The sequence below is a fragment of the Penicillium subrubescens genome (genome assembly GCF_028828155.1).
Source record: "Penicillium subrubescens strain IBT 31985 chromosome Unknown utg000011l_segment0_segment0, whole genome shotgun sequence".
Taxonomy (NCBI): Eukaryota; Fungi; Ascomycota; class Eurotiomycetes; order Eurotiales; family Aspergillaceae; genus Penicillium; species Penicillium subrubescens.
The window spans coordinates 733,586-751,199 of NW_026643161.1; the positions used below are offsets into that span (position 1 = coordinate 733,586).

A 17,614-nucleotide genomic window follows, 5' to 3' on the forward strand; every position below is an offset into this window, starting at 1 on the left:
AGACCTACAGCAAAAATACTGATTGAGAAGGAAGCGTCGAAATGCGCTATTTAAGAAGTCATATTTGCGAGAGAAATACGTCTGCGTCCCAGCTATATTGAAAGTGAACAAGACTAGACCGTTGTTTTGCTGGCGCAAAGCAATCTCATATAGCACAAGGTTACTAGTAGCGGAGTACGAAGAACTGAAATATAGGTTGAATTAAGTCAAAATTTTTTGGCTGTGTATGAATTCATGGGGCTGGGTCCAGCAATATAAGCGGATTACGAAGAATATACAACCTTCTCATCCATCACTGAGAACGTGCTGGCACTACACGCAACGGGCAGCTTGTGATTCCCATCTCCGGCATGCCCGCATACTGAAGGGGTCCGTTGACTTCAAAGTCCTCCGTGTGTTGTAATATCACCCGAAGCGCAATTTGCAGAGCCCTGTCTGGTGTTAGTATAGATGTACCTCCCCACTCTATTTAACAAGGTCTGAAGATCTTACATTCTAGCAAGAGGCATCCCCGCACAACGATGTCTCCCTCTTCCAAACCCAAGATGTGAGTTGATGTTTTCCCGATTAAGGATAAAGGTGTTAGGATTCTCAAAAACGTCCGGATCACGATTTGCAGCTGCATATGTCATTGTCACCGGCTGCCCTGCCGGTATCGTACGGCCATGAAGGTCGATATCGTGTTTGGGAGTGCGGCAGAATCCGCGATATGGCACGTATAGGCGAATGAATTCCTCCACAGCAGCAGGTATCAGTGATAGATCAGCCCGAAGCTTGGCTTGTAGATCTCGGTCGCGGGAGAGATGAGCGCACATATCGCCCAGCAGGATTGGAGGAGCCACCATGCCGACAACGAGTGACTGGCGAAGAGCACCACTGCATGCGACTCAATCAGCACGTATTCTGCAGAGGATAAGTAACACGTCATGATCAGTACTCACATAAGAAGCTCGTCATCCAACGGCTGTCCATCTGGTCCAACTTCGAGTAATAGCGAGGAAGCTGGATCTGATTCTGGATCCCGCTTTGACTTCTTTCGATCAGCAAACAATTGCCTTGCTAGATCATAGAGCCGCGCAGATTGTGCGCTTGTCTCTGCGGCATTCTGCTGACGCCACGCATTCACCCATTTGGCCGCCGTGGTCGCCAGAACAGGTGCAATCTCATCTTCAAGGTTCAACCACGCCACCTCGACCCAGGCAGCAAAAGACGCACCAAATTGAGCAGAGATGTCAATTTGAGCCGCTGGGGTCTCACTGTCACCGTCTTGGTCGTCCAAATAACTGGCATTCAGTAGAGCGTCAAGCTCTCGCTGTGCGTGTTTCTCAAGGATCGGACCAAGTCGCTTCAACCGCGCAGGTTTAAGAGTGCGATCAAGCGCTGTGCGGTAAGGTGTGTGAGCTGGTGGATCCGTATTAAGCGGTGGACGGCGAATGCCTCGTGGGTCGCTTGGAATTACTGCTTTCACGGATGAAATAAAAGTATCTGTGTCGGAGGCAGCACGCTTTACGTCGTCATATCGTGTCAGAAGCCAAAAGCCCCCGGTTTGTGAGGTATGTGCGACTGGGCATTTACTGCGCAATTGTTCGAACTGCGCGTAAATTTTGTCTGGGTTGTTGTCTTCGATAAGCGCGAAATCGTCATTGGGGGAGGTGGTGATGGTGAATGACATTCTGGAGCGATCTTAGATTCCGGTGGAAAATTACAAGACAAATTATCGGCTAATATTGTATTTATGTGAAAATTTCTTGTTGAGACTGATCTAGAGTGAGCTGGGTTGTGTGGGGAGACTGTCCTTAATCGATCAGGGGCAACCGGATAGTGTGGGGAACATGGGGACACGATGGGGACACACAAATACCTCGGGTAACGATTCACTTTCGAGAACCAAAAAATGGACCCAGACATTTCTAAACGACTAGCTTAATAAATAACTACACGAACATTAAAAATCTCCGTTATCAACATGAATATATTTATCTATTGCTACAGTCTATTTTACTCCGGGAAAGCTTCAAGAGTTGCGTCCCGAAGCTCCATCAATTCGCGCAGGATCTAACGGTCCGTTGACGGTTGGAGCATGGAATATGAATACGGTTCGACAAATGGGATACTATCACTTCATGGGCTTCTTGCTTCTGACGTTGTTGTTGTAGTTTGCTTCAGTGGAAGAATAATCATTGGGGCTGTGATATTTGGAAAGGCAGTGGCAACTATACTGAATAGCCATGATAGGCAAAGTTGATCGAAATTCAATCGTACATCTAGGGACGCAAGAAACTGAGTGCCCCTCCAACAAGATGTAAGCTCCCTGTAACAAAAGCATGCATGCCACCTTGTTCTATACTGATTCGCTCCGCAAGCCTGATGGCGCCCTCAATAGTTGGTTCAGTTGAGACTGTAGCATGGGGATGAATTTCTTTCCAAAGCGAAGAATATGTCGTGCAAAGGTCCGGGAAAGGTGTCTCTGGAACTTTGAGTGTTTTGTCTGCCAAGTGGATAATTAGTTCAATACCCCAAAAAGTGAGATGGGCTGTCTCTATTTGCTTACCTATTCTCACAGTCCCATCTTCTCTCTCGTGGTACGTAGTGAAAATAACATGATCAGGCTTCGCGTCGTGCTTAGATAGTGCATGAGCTAGGCATTTCATTAGATCAATTCCATCGCGCTCTTCAGAAAAGTGGCTAAATATAAGGACACGGTATCTGGATTGCATACGAGTTAGCAAATGAGGAATGACCACGAACAGCATAAAATTATATGAACTTACCTTGGCGTATCTGCAGCATGTAGGTTCTCTGAGAACCACTCTGCTACTTGCTCAAGGCTCAGCGTGTTATGCGCACCGTCCAAGAACCATCGTGAACTGCCTTTGTCTATCACCTCAAATCTGCCAGCCCACGAGAAATTGTTGATGCCCTTCGATATGTCATCGGTATCGAGTACATTTTCGGGATCCTTGAGCTGTAGGAATCTGCTAGCTAGCTGAATAGCCAAAGAGCAATTTAATCGTTGTACTGGAGCACTTAGCACTTTCTTGTTGACAGGGAGGGTGTTCGAGGGAGAGACGAATGTCAAATCAGTATTCCTTTCGGTCGCACGTGTCCGTAGAACTTCACTAGGTCCAGCCTCCTGTATAACAGAGAATGCAGGTGCTCCGGGTTTGAAAATACCCGATTTATGCCAAGCGATGTCCTTGACAGTAGGACCGAGTTGTGCAACATGGTCCATCCCCAGAGATGTTATCGCAGTCACAACAGGCTTCCGTATCACGTTGGTGGCATCATACTCTCCGCCATGGTGTGTCTCGAATATCGCTGCGTCGACATTTTCTTTGATGAAGGTATGAAATGCTAGCAAAGCCAGAAGCTGCAGATAACGTGGTTGTCTTGAGCCCTCGGTTTCTGCAGCTCTTTCTGGGTACGCAAGAGTTTCCCAGACCTCGAAGAAATACCGCGTGAAGAGATCTTCCGTGATTGGTTGATCATTAATCTGTATTCTCTCCCGGATGCATTGCAAATCAGGGGAAGTGTATAGTCCGATTCGCTTTGGGAATCCTGTTCTCAAGCCATGTGTATAAAGAAAGGATCTGGTGAAAGCGCAGGTACTGCCCTTCCCTTTTGTGCCAGTAACATGGATTATATTCAGGTTGTCGACGTCATTTTCCTAGATCTAGTAAGTGGTGATGTATGGCAGGTTTATCATGAAGGATCCTTACAGAGTGTCCCAGTGCCTGCAGCCATTCCCTCATTCCGACCAAACTAGGTACGCCTTTCAAAGTGGTCGTGGAATCTTGAGGCAGGGCGGGTACCGCGGGGGTTTTCGGTCGGGCTTTCCGCCTTCTTGTCTCAAGGAGCCTCAAGGCATTCTGTATCTTTGTTAGTTTAAAGGTAGTGCCGTTTTATCATTCAAGTACCTCGTAGCTACGCCTCATTGTGGTGGTGCTCAGGGAAATTATGGACCCAAGCAAGAGATCATCAAAGAAGGAAGTTGGCAACAAAGTAAGGTGAAAGCGGAGCAGACGAGAAGTTAACCGGGAACAAAATCATGCGAGAAGTGGGTGATCTGAAATGTGTATGGTATCCAATACGGTGTAACTGTCAGTCAGCCTTGACATACAGTGACTGACTGCGCATGGAAGTGTTTGAGAGCTGCAACCCGTTTGAACACCCTGAGGTTGAATCGAGATTGACTTGATTACATAATATTCTGCCGCCATAAGCCCACCACCCGCATTTCCTGATCTCGATAAATCCCTCCGAAATCCAGCTGATGCAGCCTAGTCGGATATGTCAAGGGTCAAAAGGGGTACGTTATGAGTAACTTACTACAATATCGCCCTATGCACAAGGTAGCTTGTTCCTAGCTACTGTACTTGAGTGGTAAGGTGGTACGTAACTATCCCAGGGGTCCCGAGGGGTATCCCAACTTTTACCGCAGGGAATATATTGACGTGACTGTCCTCTGCACCACAAATACACTACTTTGGCCACCCCCGGGAATTATACAGCCGTTAGCTAAATAAAGATAAGAATGGCTCTGAGAAGAAGAAGAAAAAATCATACAACAGCCATACTATGGCGATGCTCACCTAGCGCCTATCGTTCGGTCGTGGGCGGCTCGCCGCTTTACGCAGTCGGCCTTCAGGCTGGTTCGGGCGGCTTCAGGCGACAGTTCACCCACCTGAATATTCTTCACCCAGAGGGGTGAAGCCCTGCCCCAAGATGTGCCTTTATACATTTTGCTCAAGGGAAAGATTTCGCGATGCGGGAGCAGACACCATGTCCTTAATTTCAGGCAGTTGCTCCCAGTAGCCCTCACCCTTTCCCACACCCCTTCCACTTCACTTCCACCCCTCCGCCGTTTCCCTCTTGCTTCAAGTCGAAGGCAATCATAACGGAAAAAGACTCACTGCTGGCTTACACCCATAATATGGTAAACCTGGGCGCCTTCGATAACTCAGAAATCAGACGGACAGTCCTACTGCGTACAGAGAGCGACTATGAGGGTACACTAAGAAATCTTTGACCAGTTAGTATGCAGTTTTCTATGGAAAAGCGCACATCATTCAGGCCAAATAGGCACATACACACCTTCCCGGAAAGCCAGAGCAGTAGACAACCAGAGAATCAATACGCCAGATAGGCTGCTTTCTACTTTCGAAGAGGGATATGGTGAAAGCATAACCCTGCTGAAGTCCTGGAAAGAATATAATTTGAGGGCCCTTGAATGGTCGTTGATCTGAAGGTTGCGCACAGCTCATCCATGCTCCCTCATCAACTACTCCCCATTCCACGCAACAATGACTTGAGGGTTCCGTTTCCTTCCCGCAACCCGCACTTTGGTAAAAGCGACCTGATCAAATCCCGCCTCAATGAGACTATCCTTCCAAAAAGCCTCACTCGCCAGACAATGCCGCCGCCCGTCCACAAACCGCCACAACCCATCCAACAACCCACAGACCAGATCCAGCAAGTAAAACCGCTCAGTAATCTCGATCAGCGCGAGAAACATCCCGTCCACATCATCTGGTCGAAGGAGTCGTCGCACGTTCTTTGCCGAGGCGGCGTCGCGTGTAGACAGTTGGTTGACAAGATGGTGTGGAATTGACCATGCAAGTGTGGAAGGGATCCTGCAGGTATCTCAATATCCAGCACTTCGAAGTCAACTGAGAGACCGGAGCCTTAGGATCGCTGGCGTGTGGCTTTGAAGAACGAAGCCGACACGTCGGTGGAGGTGTACTGGAAAGGGACTCCCGAGGTCACGAGCGCTTCCAAGATAAATCCCGTCATTTTACCGAACCCTGCGCTTACTTCATCAAACTTGATGGGCTCATTTTGTTTCTGGCGCTGCAAAAAGCACGCGACGGAAAAGCTCGGCTAGTTGCCGTGAGGCTGCGATGGGCATACCCGCTTGAGTATAGAAGACTTGTAGCAGGTCCAGACCTGTTGCGGAGCCAAAGAGCAGCCGGATAAGGTCTGCTTTACCGACTAAGCAGTCGGCAAACTTAGGTGCCGTGAGATGCAGAAGTTTGTGGGTGGCATGACGCGGGTGATGGTGGAGAATGCGCTCGTGGAGATTTGCAACTGAGCTGCTGGGCAGAGGGGCTGCAGTGCGGAGGAACCGAGAGTTTCCGTTGCTGCTGCTGCTTTTGAGTCATTCAATTAGGCCATCGTTGACCCGGATGTTGAAGAGGGCGTCCAGCAACTGGTGATGCTGGGATTGTACGTTGGTTGGAGGCACTACTTTGCTACCTGCCGGAATGATATCGAGCGGGCATGCAATTGCTTCGACGCCTTGGTGATGTAGCATATAACCAGGTGATGTTGGTCAGGATCCACCGTGGCCCAAAAGTCATCCACCCCAGCGCCAGCGGCGAAGTTCGCCACCAGTCGGTCGCTTTCAATAGCGGCCTCTCGGATGAAGAGTGAAGCTGTTTAACTAATAATTTGGCGACTCGGTAAATTCAGGCTAAGGAACATTGGATTGAGTGTGAGTATGCAGCGACCATTCTCGGGATCCCAGATCTTAGCTGTATGATCATGAACTGATGTTGATGCAAGCCGCATCCTATCATGCGACCAGACGATAGAACCGACCCTATCTGTAACCCCTTTGTGCGTCGTATAGTGGCGAGTAGCCGAGTCCCAGATCTTGATTGCATTGTCGGTTGACGCTGATGCAAGCCACCAGATCCCATCATATTTCTCTGGAATATTGGAAGCTATCTAGGTCAATTACTAGAATAGTGTTTTTGTAGTAGTGATATTATTAATATATAGCTGATACATCTGAGTCCCTACCCTCTCTTAGACAGAAATGCTGTGAAATCAAGCTGAGACTGTAAAAATAGGATAGGATATGAAGGGAACGGCACAAGCCTGCAATTAAATAATATTGGAGATGTTTAGGTCTAAGATAACCCCTGAGTGGAAGTGCGCTATACACGCTTCCCGAAGGTCCACGCTACCATACAAGGCTAGTGTGTCTCAGGGAGGACGGCATGGTATCCATCAAAGCCTCAGCGGCATTGAAGACTGCTGAAACCTCAACAGAGACAGCATAGGCTAGTACGCTAAGAGGGCGAATAAGAGCAGAAATATGCGTGTCGGCGTAGGTTTGGCATAAGAAAAAGGTCATAAATATGTGTTTCAATGGATGAGAGAAAGCCAGGTAAAGCTGGCTGGTAGGTAGCTGGAGAGACTAGCGTATAATATATCTTGACAAGAGGTGAGACGTCAAGAAAAGTGACGCCGTAAGGTATACCTAGGTAGGATTGCTTTGCCAGTGCTTCAAAACAACCCTTCTGCCAAAATGATATACTGGTGGTATGATCTTTTGAATCCATTCGAATTCTGAAGTCAGGCGACGGTCCGCAAGTATGTGACTGTGTCACGTTGTGTAGTTAAAACAGTATCGTGAATTTGATAAGGTCGAGTACTAACCATCCTGGAACCTGAGATTTAGTACCTCAAATCTCTACGTAGTTTGTACATTGCTCTTTTGTTGAGACACATTACAAGTGTTCAACGATGGTGACACATTATTCCAATAGAAATTCGATATTTCGTTCCGCGGTATAGAGCGCTTGCGCGTCCGGCAGATGTAATGGAGATTCCATCTTGACATGAGCGCAAGATGGACTTTATTAGCTAATTGGCGGAGAACCTGAAGTCCATTTGGAGACTCCGACTAGGGTGAGGTCAATACTGTATAGTTGTTGCTGCAGGACAACATGTTGCAAGTTCTGCGTCGATTGGCGGGTCATGATCTGCCAGATCTGGAAAATCATTTTTGCCAACGGTTTGTCAATGGTCCCGTCAAAGAGTCGCGTCTAACCTGGTCTCGTTAGAGACACGTCTATCGTGTCCTCGTGTTGAGATACGCGCTCCTTCTTACCTAGTCAACACACATCCGAGCTGTCTGACTCCGACTTTTCGCATCGTCTACAGTCTCTCCCTATTTGACATAGCCCTGCTGTTAGCCTTCAAGCAAATCTCTCACTGCTCAGCCGTTACTCCGTACGCACTCTCTGCTATCAGTGTTAGTGTAGCCTGCTAACTCAAGATGTTTCTAATAGTCTTCGTCATCGCAAAGCCCCGATTTCTCGAAATGCCTCGTTCCGCATTTCATATCGGCCCGAAGAAGTTGGTCGAGTCTCCCGCGCCGAAGCTCGAACCCGGCGAATACCATACAACATCAAGCGCCTTACACGATCTCGAGTTTACTGGTGACCTTCAGCCATGGCCAGGCTTTTTGAGTGCTGTGCAGACCATGCATGAGAGCCACACCTGGCGGAATGAGTGCCTAGGCCTAACACTTCGTACACGAGACCCCTACACCCACGGAAACATTGTGGTTGGGGACGAGCATGGTGTGCAAGGCCGCTTCCATAAACACTTCGGCGACATTCTCAACGCTATCTTCAAATCACAATCAAAGAGCATACGCTTCGCAGATTTCAGATGCGTACAGTCCACTTACAGCGGCATACCTGATGTGATTTTGAAGGATAATAATCACCATTTGAAAGACGTTGGGGAGCTCAAGGTACCCTGGGTTCCCGATCATACCATTGACGATAAGATCGACTTCGACAGGGACCTGAGGAAGATACTCGCCCAACCGATAATGTACATGCAGAACCTGGGGTGTGTCTATGGATTCCTCAGCAACTACAAAGAGACGATCTTCCTCAGACAGCTCGTTGATGACAAGGCTTGTGGAGGATCGAGTATTCTCCGGTGATCCTGGCATCCACTTCATACAACCGGGGCGAGACAAATTTCCCCGTTGTCTCTGTCAGGCAATGTTTTCTTCTATGTAGAATGTAATGCTTTGAATCAGGGACCAGTGAACAACACTACACCTCTATGGTTTACTCAGAAACATTGATCAGAGGTTCTTCAAGATATCCGAATACAAATGTCTTTAGGGCCATCTTCAAATTCCTATCTAGAGATATAAGAAAGCGTCCGTCGGTTCTTAATTTGTGAATTAATGTACCTTCCATTCAACTTCCACTGCATAAAGCAAGGAGTTTTGCTCGGTCATTGCCCTATCTTTACCCGAATGTCGTCCGAACAGAGCGATTGGATTAGTTTCTGCTCCAAGATTAGGTGGAATGGGACGATATGACGTGGGACGGCTCATTTGGGGAGTAGAGGATTAGATCGATCTTGACGTCCTTTTCGCATTACTTAGTGGGCAGTATCTGAACAACATATAACATCAATTCCAGCGATCTAGGATGTCAAATATCAGCCCTCGCATGACACACCTGCATTAGCCTTTTCTGTCAAAGTGCCCGGTGATGCTACAGGGCTGCTACAAGGACGAACTATTCGGTCCAGTGCGACATCATGGGAACAAGGCAAATCGCGCCTTAAAGCCAAGATGCAAACCTCAATCGGCGAGAGATACCTAGATTCTCGTCGGCACCTCGTAAATGACGAGAATAATAGCTTGAATTACACCAAGGGAGATGTAGTGTCCAAGTAGGAAACACGGCACCGAAAAATAAACGAAAGCTTCGACTTGCATCACCCTTTGACTGAGGCCCTATTTCTCTTCAGGTTTCAAGTGTCGGTAGGCAGCATGCTAGTGCTAGTGCTGTTGACTACGGTGTGCGGGGTTTGCGGGGTTTGCGGGGTTTACCGACAAGGGGGTCGGGGACTGAATGGCCTACGAAAGCTTATGAGCTTCCTGGACTGGTATATCGACTACGTGAGCCATTTGCCTGTTATCCCAGCCCGAACGCCAGCATCGGAAGAGTTACGCAAGCCCACAGAGCCGTTTGTCATATAGTTCATGGGACAATGCGGCGAAGTTACCGTCTAAAATGTTGCGATAGTCTTTCTATAGAACTGTTTTTTGAACCTACGAGTAAAAGGGTAGCGGAGAAGGGATGGGGGTGGAGGTTCCGGTAGAGAAGCAGCGAGAGCTCAATTTGACTGCAGAATTACTGAAAGTTCATAACTCCCAGTTCTCCGGGTGACGACGCCAGTCCCACTCCTCTTCTGGTTGCTTAGCCAGTCTGTACGCAACATACCGGGTATCTGACCATTGAAGTTTATCATGGATTGGCCATCCCCCTCGAAACCCCGAGATGCGACTGAATTTGTTAGTAGATCTTCTCGGCATTTGTGGAACCCTTGACGTACACATTGCCCGTAGACTGATCATAGATGATTTTGGAGATCCTTGATATCTGTGGTACTACACCGCAACGTAGTATCTCTCTATTAATTGTGTTAGCATTCATTCCATCTCCCATCCTGGGTTTGCGAAAACTGACTCAAAGGCAACACGAAACTTAGCACGGATATCATCACGTGTAGGGAGATCTAAGCTCCAGAAGAATTCCTCTGTAAGGGACTCCCCAGGGACCTTCTCCCATACAAGATACTTGATATAGCCACCAGGAACAAGATCATGTTCCCCTTGCGTACTTTCGTCGTAACCAAGGAAACGTGGAACAGCGCTACATTTTTGACTCATCAATAGCCTAAACGCTTCTCGTTCACCACACACCTCAGGAGGACGGATTTGCTGGACTAGTGTAGCCAGATCAGCGTCCTCAGTCCCAGTGATAGGAATCTGATAATAGATTCGCATGAACGCTATATGCGCCGGACCCTCCTCTAGGTGGCACAGGAATTTACCAACTGTCATAGGAGTCCCAACGCCCATTTCGAATTCTTCCTTTGTGAGGTAGACTGCTCTCTCAGAGAGCTTTTCCGCGATGATCCACGAGCGGCAGATCCCCGGGGGCGGAGAGCCAGGGAAGGAAAGGCTAGGTGCTGTAGCGGATGATGCCGTAGTAGGACGGGCAGTAGCGTGTGAGGCCGTAGTATGCGAGGCCGGAGTAAACGAGGCCGGAGGGGGGAGACCTCTGGAGGGGCAACCGCAGGAAGGGAGGCCACTGAGGCAGAGATGCCAGACGCGGAGGGAGAAACGGCCGATGGCTCTTGTGGAGGGTCGATGGCGTAAATGGTAGTGACCTTAGTCCCTACCAGGCGACGGAGGAATCGAGCATCGAAGTCACTCGGTCTTAAAGGAGGTGCCATGATGATTCTTGCGAGGAGGTAGCTCTAGCAAGAGGTAGACGAAGGTAGAACAGAGCAGCTTGGAAGTCTGGAAAGTCTTGACCAACGAGATTAACTAGGGTGGGAGGAGGCGTAAGGGAAAGCAAAGAGCAACGAATGACCACACAATACTACATCTGCGCGCAGTGCCAAGCTTTACAAAGTGGGGTGATTTATAGGTACTAGTCCCGATTAGTAATAGAGCGGCTTCCAACAAACGACAACCTTAAACTCATCCCCTCCAAGCTCTACCAGGCTCCAAAAAAAGCTTGCGGTGCCTCAATCACCTCCTGAATCCTCCAATACACCAGTCACGGCCTCAGCTTCCCCCCTTGGTTATATATCGACCTTAATTGCCGCATTCCTCCCATTATTATGATAGCCGAACAACCACCATGGAGGCGGTGAAACGTGATAGAGTAATACACTCTTGGGATTTGTCTAAGCTAAGAATACGAACGTGCTACCTAAGGGGGTGCGAATCACGTGGATCACGTGTTTCCAGTGGTCCCTCAACAGGCGGGCTACCAGTTGAGCAGTATTTAATCGTGCGAACATTTTGTCCTTAAACGACCATCAAGTTGCTAACGCCTCGTAGAGAGAACTCTTTGTCAACGGAACCTCCGGCCAACCAAAGACTTCGGCTGGTTTACACGTTTCTCCGAAATCCCTGGCGAATGGATCATGGGTCAATCAAGAGCGTCCGAAGTTTCGCCATCCCGACAGCCAACTGCAAACGAGATTGAGACGATTCTAAAGCCATAGAGATCCGACGAGCTTCGTATGAAGGCGGCAAGCATGTATAGGACCACATCTGTTTCGGTGCTACTCCGAACTCACTACGATCCAGCTGATGATGACAAAATGAAGGAATGGGTGAATAAGTCTGAGCTCTTCGAAGATGAGGCGTGGTGGGCGCCTTAGCAACAAAAATGATTTCGACTTTAGGGAGAACTAGCAAAGGGTGTTTGAGGTTTTACCCCAAGTTGCCGGGGGTGGGACGCAAGGGGATGGAGGGGTGGGAGAGAGGGCAAGTTTAGCCGTGGTGGGTCGTCAGCTCTTCAGGGGTGAGCAGGGCGTTCAGGTGAAGGGGGCCGAAGGGGCTGAAGAGAAAAGCGGCAAGGACAGTCATACTAAAATGCAAAAACATACAACAGCCAGGATTCGCATATAGTCACCCACCATACTACTAACTAACTAGCCGGCGTGTGGCTTATGTGCGGGAAAATATAGTCGGGTGGGTGCCGCCCGGGTGAGAAGAGGGTGAGCGCCGCTTTAGCGTCGCGCGACCGGGGGTGAGAAGGGTGAATGCGCAACAGACGGGTGAGAAGCTAGGTGAGAGCGGGTGATTCCCACCCTCCGTGGCGCGAACCACCGCACTGAACCTCACTCACCTAGGCTCAGATACAGCATTATTGGTTTACCTCGGTCTGGCTGAGACTGTGGTCTCTTGGCACTTCATATACTATCGAATCCCAACCAAGAATTGGCCAAACCAACGGCGAGGCTGACTTCAATGTTGCCCTAAGCCAAGTACTATGTATGGTGCCCATGGGCCACCAACATGAGGTGGATTTCCTTGCCCTAGGAGAATCCCCTGGCGCCTTCTCACCCAAGAAGGCAGGAATTCTGTCGAATCGTCAGACCAGGCTCTCCCAGGCATCTTGCCTAGGACAAGGGACCGCTCCCCATCCACCCGCTGCCAGATTCCTGCCCGGCACCTATCACGCGACATGACGCGCCGCGACGCGCCAACATCATGGCACGACGTGATAACCAACCTGTTGGCCTTCTACAGGCTGCACTACAGGAGACAACCACTACAGCCACTGCCAGAGCTCTCGAAGGCCAGAAAATCTTTAGCCCTATAGCAGCCTTCCTTGACAATCACCGGCGCCAGAATACTGGCCTCACTCCTCGCCAGATAGGAGCGCTAGCTACCCTTAGCAATGACCTGGCTAATGTAGCCCAACAACACTTCAATGCCTACATCAGCGGCGTGCCTTGACCAATGCTCCCCTCACCCCTGCTCCTGTCCTTGTCCCTGCTCCCCTCCCCCGGTCACCTCCCCTTCTCGTCCCCCCTCCGGTCTTGCCCAGTCCACATATGCGTCTGTCACCCGAAGCGCGCCCCCCGCTAAGAATGCCGCGGCAAAGCAAGCCAACAGTAATACGAAGACTGATAGGCCCGCTACGAAGCTGCCACCTCCCGATAACCGTCTTTTTGTACGCCTCCCGGGACACCATCTTCCCAAGAGCATGGATGTATTTGCTATATTTGCACTGACTGCTATAAAAATAAGATGGAACACGCGTTTTATCTCGTTGTCCTGATATATCCCGCTCAGAGACACTACTCTTGAGTAGAAACATACCGCCCTCCACTTGGCGTACCTTGGGCGCCATATACCTAGTCTTGCGTGGCAATGGTCTCTCAAGTATGCGTGAAAGTTCTAACACCAGCCAAGACATCCGCCACGAAATCGCCACTTGGAGCAGGACACTCAAAAGCCCAGAACACATGTGGTAAACCTTGGTAATAATCCAGTTTTACAGAAACTCTGCAATAGGCAAGGTTAGAATGAATGAGCATCCATAAGAAGGCACTAAAGCAGGAGCAAAATATACCCAGCTGTCTTCAAGGCGTCGTGGATGATAAGGCCGTCGTCTCGTAGTGGATCAATCCCACAGACTGCCAGGTAGGTCGGAGGGAATTGGCGTAAATCCGCCTCCGCATTAAGAACGTAAACGTCTGGGTCGCTGGGCGGTGCCTGGGTTGCTTCTGTAATCACTTTGGTCAACGAACTGACGGCTTATCAATGCATAGGCATCACCAACCGTAGAATTGGGTCATGGCTTGCTTCGTGTTGACGGGACCGTCTCCGAGCTCATCAAAAGAACGATACAGGGTCTTGTAACGCGAAGGAACACCATCCGGGTGGACGACGAACGGAGCAATGGCTGCGATCCCCTTGACTTCATCTTTCCGGCCAAGCACGATCAATCGGCGGGCCACTGCCAGAGCGAGGTTGCCCCCTGCACTCTGACCAACAGTGAAGTATCTCCCACGGTCACCGTTCAAAGTACTCGCGTTGTTGTATGCCTGAAACGTAAGCAAACACGAACTGTCAGAATGAGATAGTAAGTTGTGCAACTCACCCAATTCCAAGCCTCGAGCGCATCATCCAGCTGAGCGGGGGCCTTGTGCTCCGGCGCAAGCCTATAGCCCACCGAGATGACAATACAAGGCAGACGTTCGGCAAGAAGCCTGCAGAAGGTATCCTCGGACTCTAAATCACCACAGCAAAACCCGCCTCCGTGGAAGTATAATCCGACAGGGAGTGGGTTGGATCCTGCTGGACCAGCTGTAGGTGTGTAAGTTCTCACAGTGAGTTCGGAATTGACCTTTATGTCTTCTGTATGCGCAGTCATTGGAATCACATTTTATCTAGGCTCGAAAATCGCCCTTACCGACGTGAATATTCTGGGAAATGGTTCGGGTTGCATTTGCCCGATCCGCGAGTGCCTTATACTGATACCGCATAGCAAATACATCGCCGGTCAGCTGAGGCCGTTGGCCAATGGCATTTTCCACCTAAACAGAGTTAGCTAGTAGCACAGATGAAGTTTCGATGTTGTATGGGACGAGAAAGTCATCACCGTTAACCATGACTCTGCTATCAACGAAGCCATCGCGCAAACAGCATGAGATGTCCCTAGTTATCGGTGTAAGGTAGATCTTGGGATAAATGGGGCCCAGCTGGGGTTTATTTTACTTTGGATTCTTCATTATTATAGCAAGAGGCATTTAGAAGTTCGTTAGAGCCACCGTGGATCCCTTCTGATGTCGATACAAGCGCGAGTAGGTAGTAAACTAGGAGATTCATGATGAGTCAACAGCGATACCGAGGGTACCTAGTGGACCCCAAAGCCTTTTTTGGCCCCAGTGGCGTAACGAGGCATTCGTCAGCCAGCATTCGCTCGCAACCTGAATCCGATTACTCATCACGATTTTAATAAGCTTCGGCCGTCATCGTAGCCAGTCCCTTCGAAGGTCCAAAATCAATCTTCAGATAATATACTGCCACATTAGTTCTGACGTCACTCAGAGTGAAGGAATGCTTCCACCGTCGTTCTACAAGGTCGCACGATATTCAACAGTACCAAGCACACTGCTGTGTGGCTTAGGTTAGCAAATATGATGGCCGAGGTCTTTCCGAGCATAATAGACCAGGCTCTCCTGTTAGCATTATTCTCAATTTCGGGAACGTGGTCCTAATCTATCCACGACCCTTACATGAAAAAGCGTCAGTGAGAGCAGGCTCCCAGCCGATAAGAGGCCGGACTTGAACACAACGTTGGAAGGATGGACGGTTCATTGCATTAGAGCCGCGGCCCGATGTTTCAAGGTGCCGAGATGGGCGTCCGGGGATTACCGCTCCGAAGTCAGAAGAATAATCATCAATTCAAGTAGGATAATCTAATCGCTTTTGACAAAACCTCGGTTTGAGATAATAGAGTGCTGTATTTTTTTGAAATATATAATAAGCATTCCACTAAGATTCCTATGGAGGACCCTTGTGAGAAAACGCTTAGCCATTGTCACCATGGAATCAAAAACTATGAAAGCAATTGGAGTCGCCAAGTATGGTGCAGTCAACAACTTCGAGTCCCGCGACGTTCTGCGACCGGAGAGCCCTACAGGAATGGACATTCTTATTCAGTAAGTTTTCTCAGATAACATACTGCCATATCCACCCTAACATCACCTAGAGTCAAGGCATGTTCTGTGAATCCTATCGATACGAAAGTTCGCAAGGGGACTTATGATGATGCCCCTGGTAATAAGCCTACTCCTTTTTGCTAGGAGACTCTCATACTTATTCAATAGACTACTACAAGTTTGTGCCCAAGGGTTTCCATATCATTGGCTTTGATGGTGCCGGAACCGTTTTAGAGGTCGGCCCTGGGTGCACAAATTTAAAGCCAGGCGATGATATCTTCTTCGTGAGCTCCACAACACGCCAAGGCAGTGCTGCAGAGTACGTCCTTGTCGATGAACGTCTCTGTGCCCAGAAGCCGAAGTCGCTTGACTTCGTGGAAGCCGCTAGTATGGGCCTGACCTTCGGTACTGCATATCAGTCACTTGTTGACAGGCTGGAGGTTAAGCAGAACGAGAACGTTGGCATTGTTATTGTGAGTTTCATTCATGCATTGAGCCAATGTTATAGGAGCTATTGCTACTCGATTGCATTTCAAAGACACATCTGACTGTTCTAGATCAATGGCGGGGGCGGAGTTGGAAGTGCTGCCATCCAAATCGCCAGGAAAGTTTTGCAACTTCCCGTGGTTATTGCAACTGCATCCCGACCCGAGACTATGAAGTCATGCAGAAAAATGGGTGCCACCCATGTTGTGAATCATAGGGCGGATCTCGAGTCCCAGATCAAAGCCTTGAACCTGGGTGTCCCGATCAGGTAAGTTCCAGCCTGTCATCCTGGCTTATTCTTTGCATCTCAAAAATGCTGACACTTATCATTCCAGGTACGTCTACGTGGTCGCAAGGACAGAGCAATATATCCACGCCCTTGGAAAAATCTGTGCACCCTTCGCCAAAGTTTGCTCAATTGTGCAAGCCAAGTTTGATCTCTATGGGACCGATTTTATGTCAAAGTCGATGACCTTCTCATGGGACTGGCTAGGCTCATCAGCCTATCATCGTACAAATCTAGAGAACTATCAGCGAATCTTTGGGAGCTTGGCCCGTTACATAGACGAGGGAAAGTTGGTACCAAACCTCAACAAACGTCTGAAGTTGAATCTGGCTGGACTGAAGGAAGCTCATCAGTTGATTGAGTCTGCAACCACTGTGGGAAAACTTGCTCTAGGGGTAGATGAGCCAGGCGAAGGAGCTCCATTTGCTTAATGTTGGATTGCTTTGTTTGACAAGGTTTCGCAGTGAAGGACATTATGTGATGGGTGGCGCATGCGGTCCGTTCCAGAGAACCGAATTGTATATTACTTGATTGCATATACATGCTGCTTTACTTCAATATGTAGCATCTCGAGTAACCTGAAGGTACTGTAAAAAATTAACAGTGACTGACCACTATCCCACTTTGTTGTTTCTGGTATTCATATCTGAAAAACTAAAGAAAGGGAACTACGAACCAACTTTTCCCTTCGTGTGATCTCAAATTGAACTTCTTTCTATTTAGGTGACCACTGCCATGACACATGTAAAGACATTGCTATTGAATTTATTTGACTATTTGGACATGGGACTATGTATGGCTAGGGAAGAGTATATAGTAAATACACGGGCGTAACGATGTGTTTCTGTATCGCTTACTGCGAAATTTAGCGGCTCTTAGTTCTTTCTATCGTGTGGTGATGCATAACTTACATTGACTGATTGGATAGCCATATTCTTAGGAAGATACTGCAGCGTCTATACTCATCATAATAAATATAGTTATCCAAGTTGATTTTGTTTAAGTCAGCTTGTCAATGGATATTAGTAATTA

General features: G+C 48.7%; 7 protein-coding genes across 7 annotated transcripts; 3 read left to right on the forward strand and 4 right to left on the reverse strand.

Annotated features, from left to right (window-relative positions):
• Positions 1-263: 263 nt before the first annotated feature.
• Positions 264-1,672, reverse strand: N7473_012635 (uncharacterized protein; the record flags this gene model as incomplete). The annotated part of the gene is made up of 4 exons (XM_057158574.1): positions 264-312; positions 363-431; positions 493-876; positions 942-1,672. 4 exons carry the CDS (start codon positions 1,670-1,672, stop codon positions 264-266), a joined length of 1,233 nt encoding a protein of 410 aa, XP_057002528.1.
• A 592-nt stretch (positions 1,673-2,264) lies between these two features.
• Positions 2,265-3,935, reverse strand: N7473_012636 (bifunctional folylpolyglutamate synthase/dihydrofolate synthase; the record flags this gene model as incomplete). The annotated part of the gene is made up of 5 exons (XM_057158575.1): positions 2,265-2,488; positions 2,552-2,706; positions 2,772-3,667; positions 3,720-3,869; positions 3,918-3,935. 5 exons carry the CDS (start codon positions 3,933-3,935, stop codon positions 2,265-2,267), a joined length of 1,443 nt encoding a protein of 480 aa, XP_057002529.1.
• Positions 3,936-8,113: 4,178 nt separating this feature from the next.
• On the forward strand, positions 8,114-8,749 carry N7473_012637 (uncharacterized protein; the record flags this gene model as incomplete). The annotated part of the gene is made up of 1 exon (XM_057158576.1): positions 8,114-8,749. The coding sequence occupies one exon, from the start codon at positions 8,114-8,116 to the stop codon at positions 8,747-8,749; it is 636 nt and encodes a 211-aa protein (XP_057002530.1).
• A 1,224-nt stretch (positions 8,750-9,973) lies between these two features.
• N7473_012638 (uncharacterized protein) lies at positions 9,974-11,070 on the reverse strand (the record flags this gene model as incomplete). The annotated part of the gene is made up of 4 exons (XM_057158577.1): positions 9,974-10,115; positions 10,165-10,242; positions 10,299-10,895; positions 10,946-11,070. 4 exons carry the CDS (start codon positions 11,068-11,070, stop codon positions 9,974-9,976), a joined length of 942 nt encoding a protein of 313 aa, XP_057002531.1.
• Positions 11,071-12,847: 1,777 nt separating this feature from the next.
• N7473_012639 (uncharacterized protein) lies at positions 12,848-13,096 on the forward strand (the record flags this gene model as incomplete). The annotated part of the gene is made up of 1 exon (XM_057158578.1): positions 12,848-13,096. The coding sequence occupies one exon, from the start codon at positions 12,848-12,850 to the stop codon at positions 13,094-13,096; it is 249 nt and encodes an 82-aa protein (XP_057002532.1).
• Positions 13,097-13,521: 425 nt separating this feature from the next.
• On the reverse strand, positions 13,522-14,780 carry N7473_012640 (alpha/beta hydrolase; the record flags this gene model as incomplete). The annotated part of the gene is made up of 6 exons (XM_057158579.1): positions 13,522-13,648; positions 13,716-13,869; positions 13,926-14,190; positions 14,247-14,503; positions 14,559-14,682; positions 14,748-14,780. The coding sequence occupies 6 exons, from the start codon at positions 14,778-14,780 to the stop codon at positions 13,522-13,524; spliced, it is 960 nt and encodes a 319-aa protein (XP_057002533.1).
• Positions 14,781-15,694: 914 nt separating this feature from the next.
• N7473_012641 (uncharacterized protein) lies at positions 15,695-17,013 on the forward strand (the record flags this gene model as incomplete). The annotated part of the gene is made up of 5 exons (XM_057158580.1): positions 15,695-15,810; positions 15,861-15,928; positions 15,979-16,283; positions 16,368-16,564; positions 16,632-17,013. The coding sequence occupies 5 exons, from the start codon at positions 15,695-15,697 to the stop codon at positions 17,011-17,013; spliced, it is 1,068 nt and encodes a 355-aa protein (XP_057002534.1).
• Between the last annotated feature and the right edge of the window lie 601 nt (positions 17,014-17,614).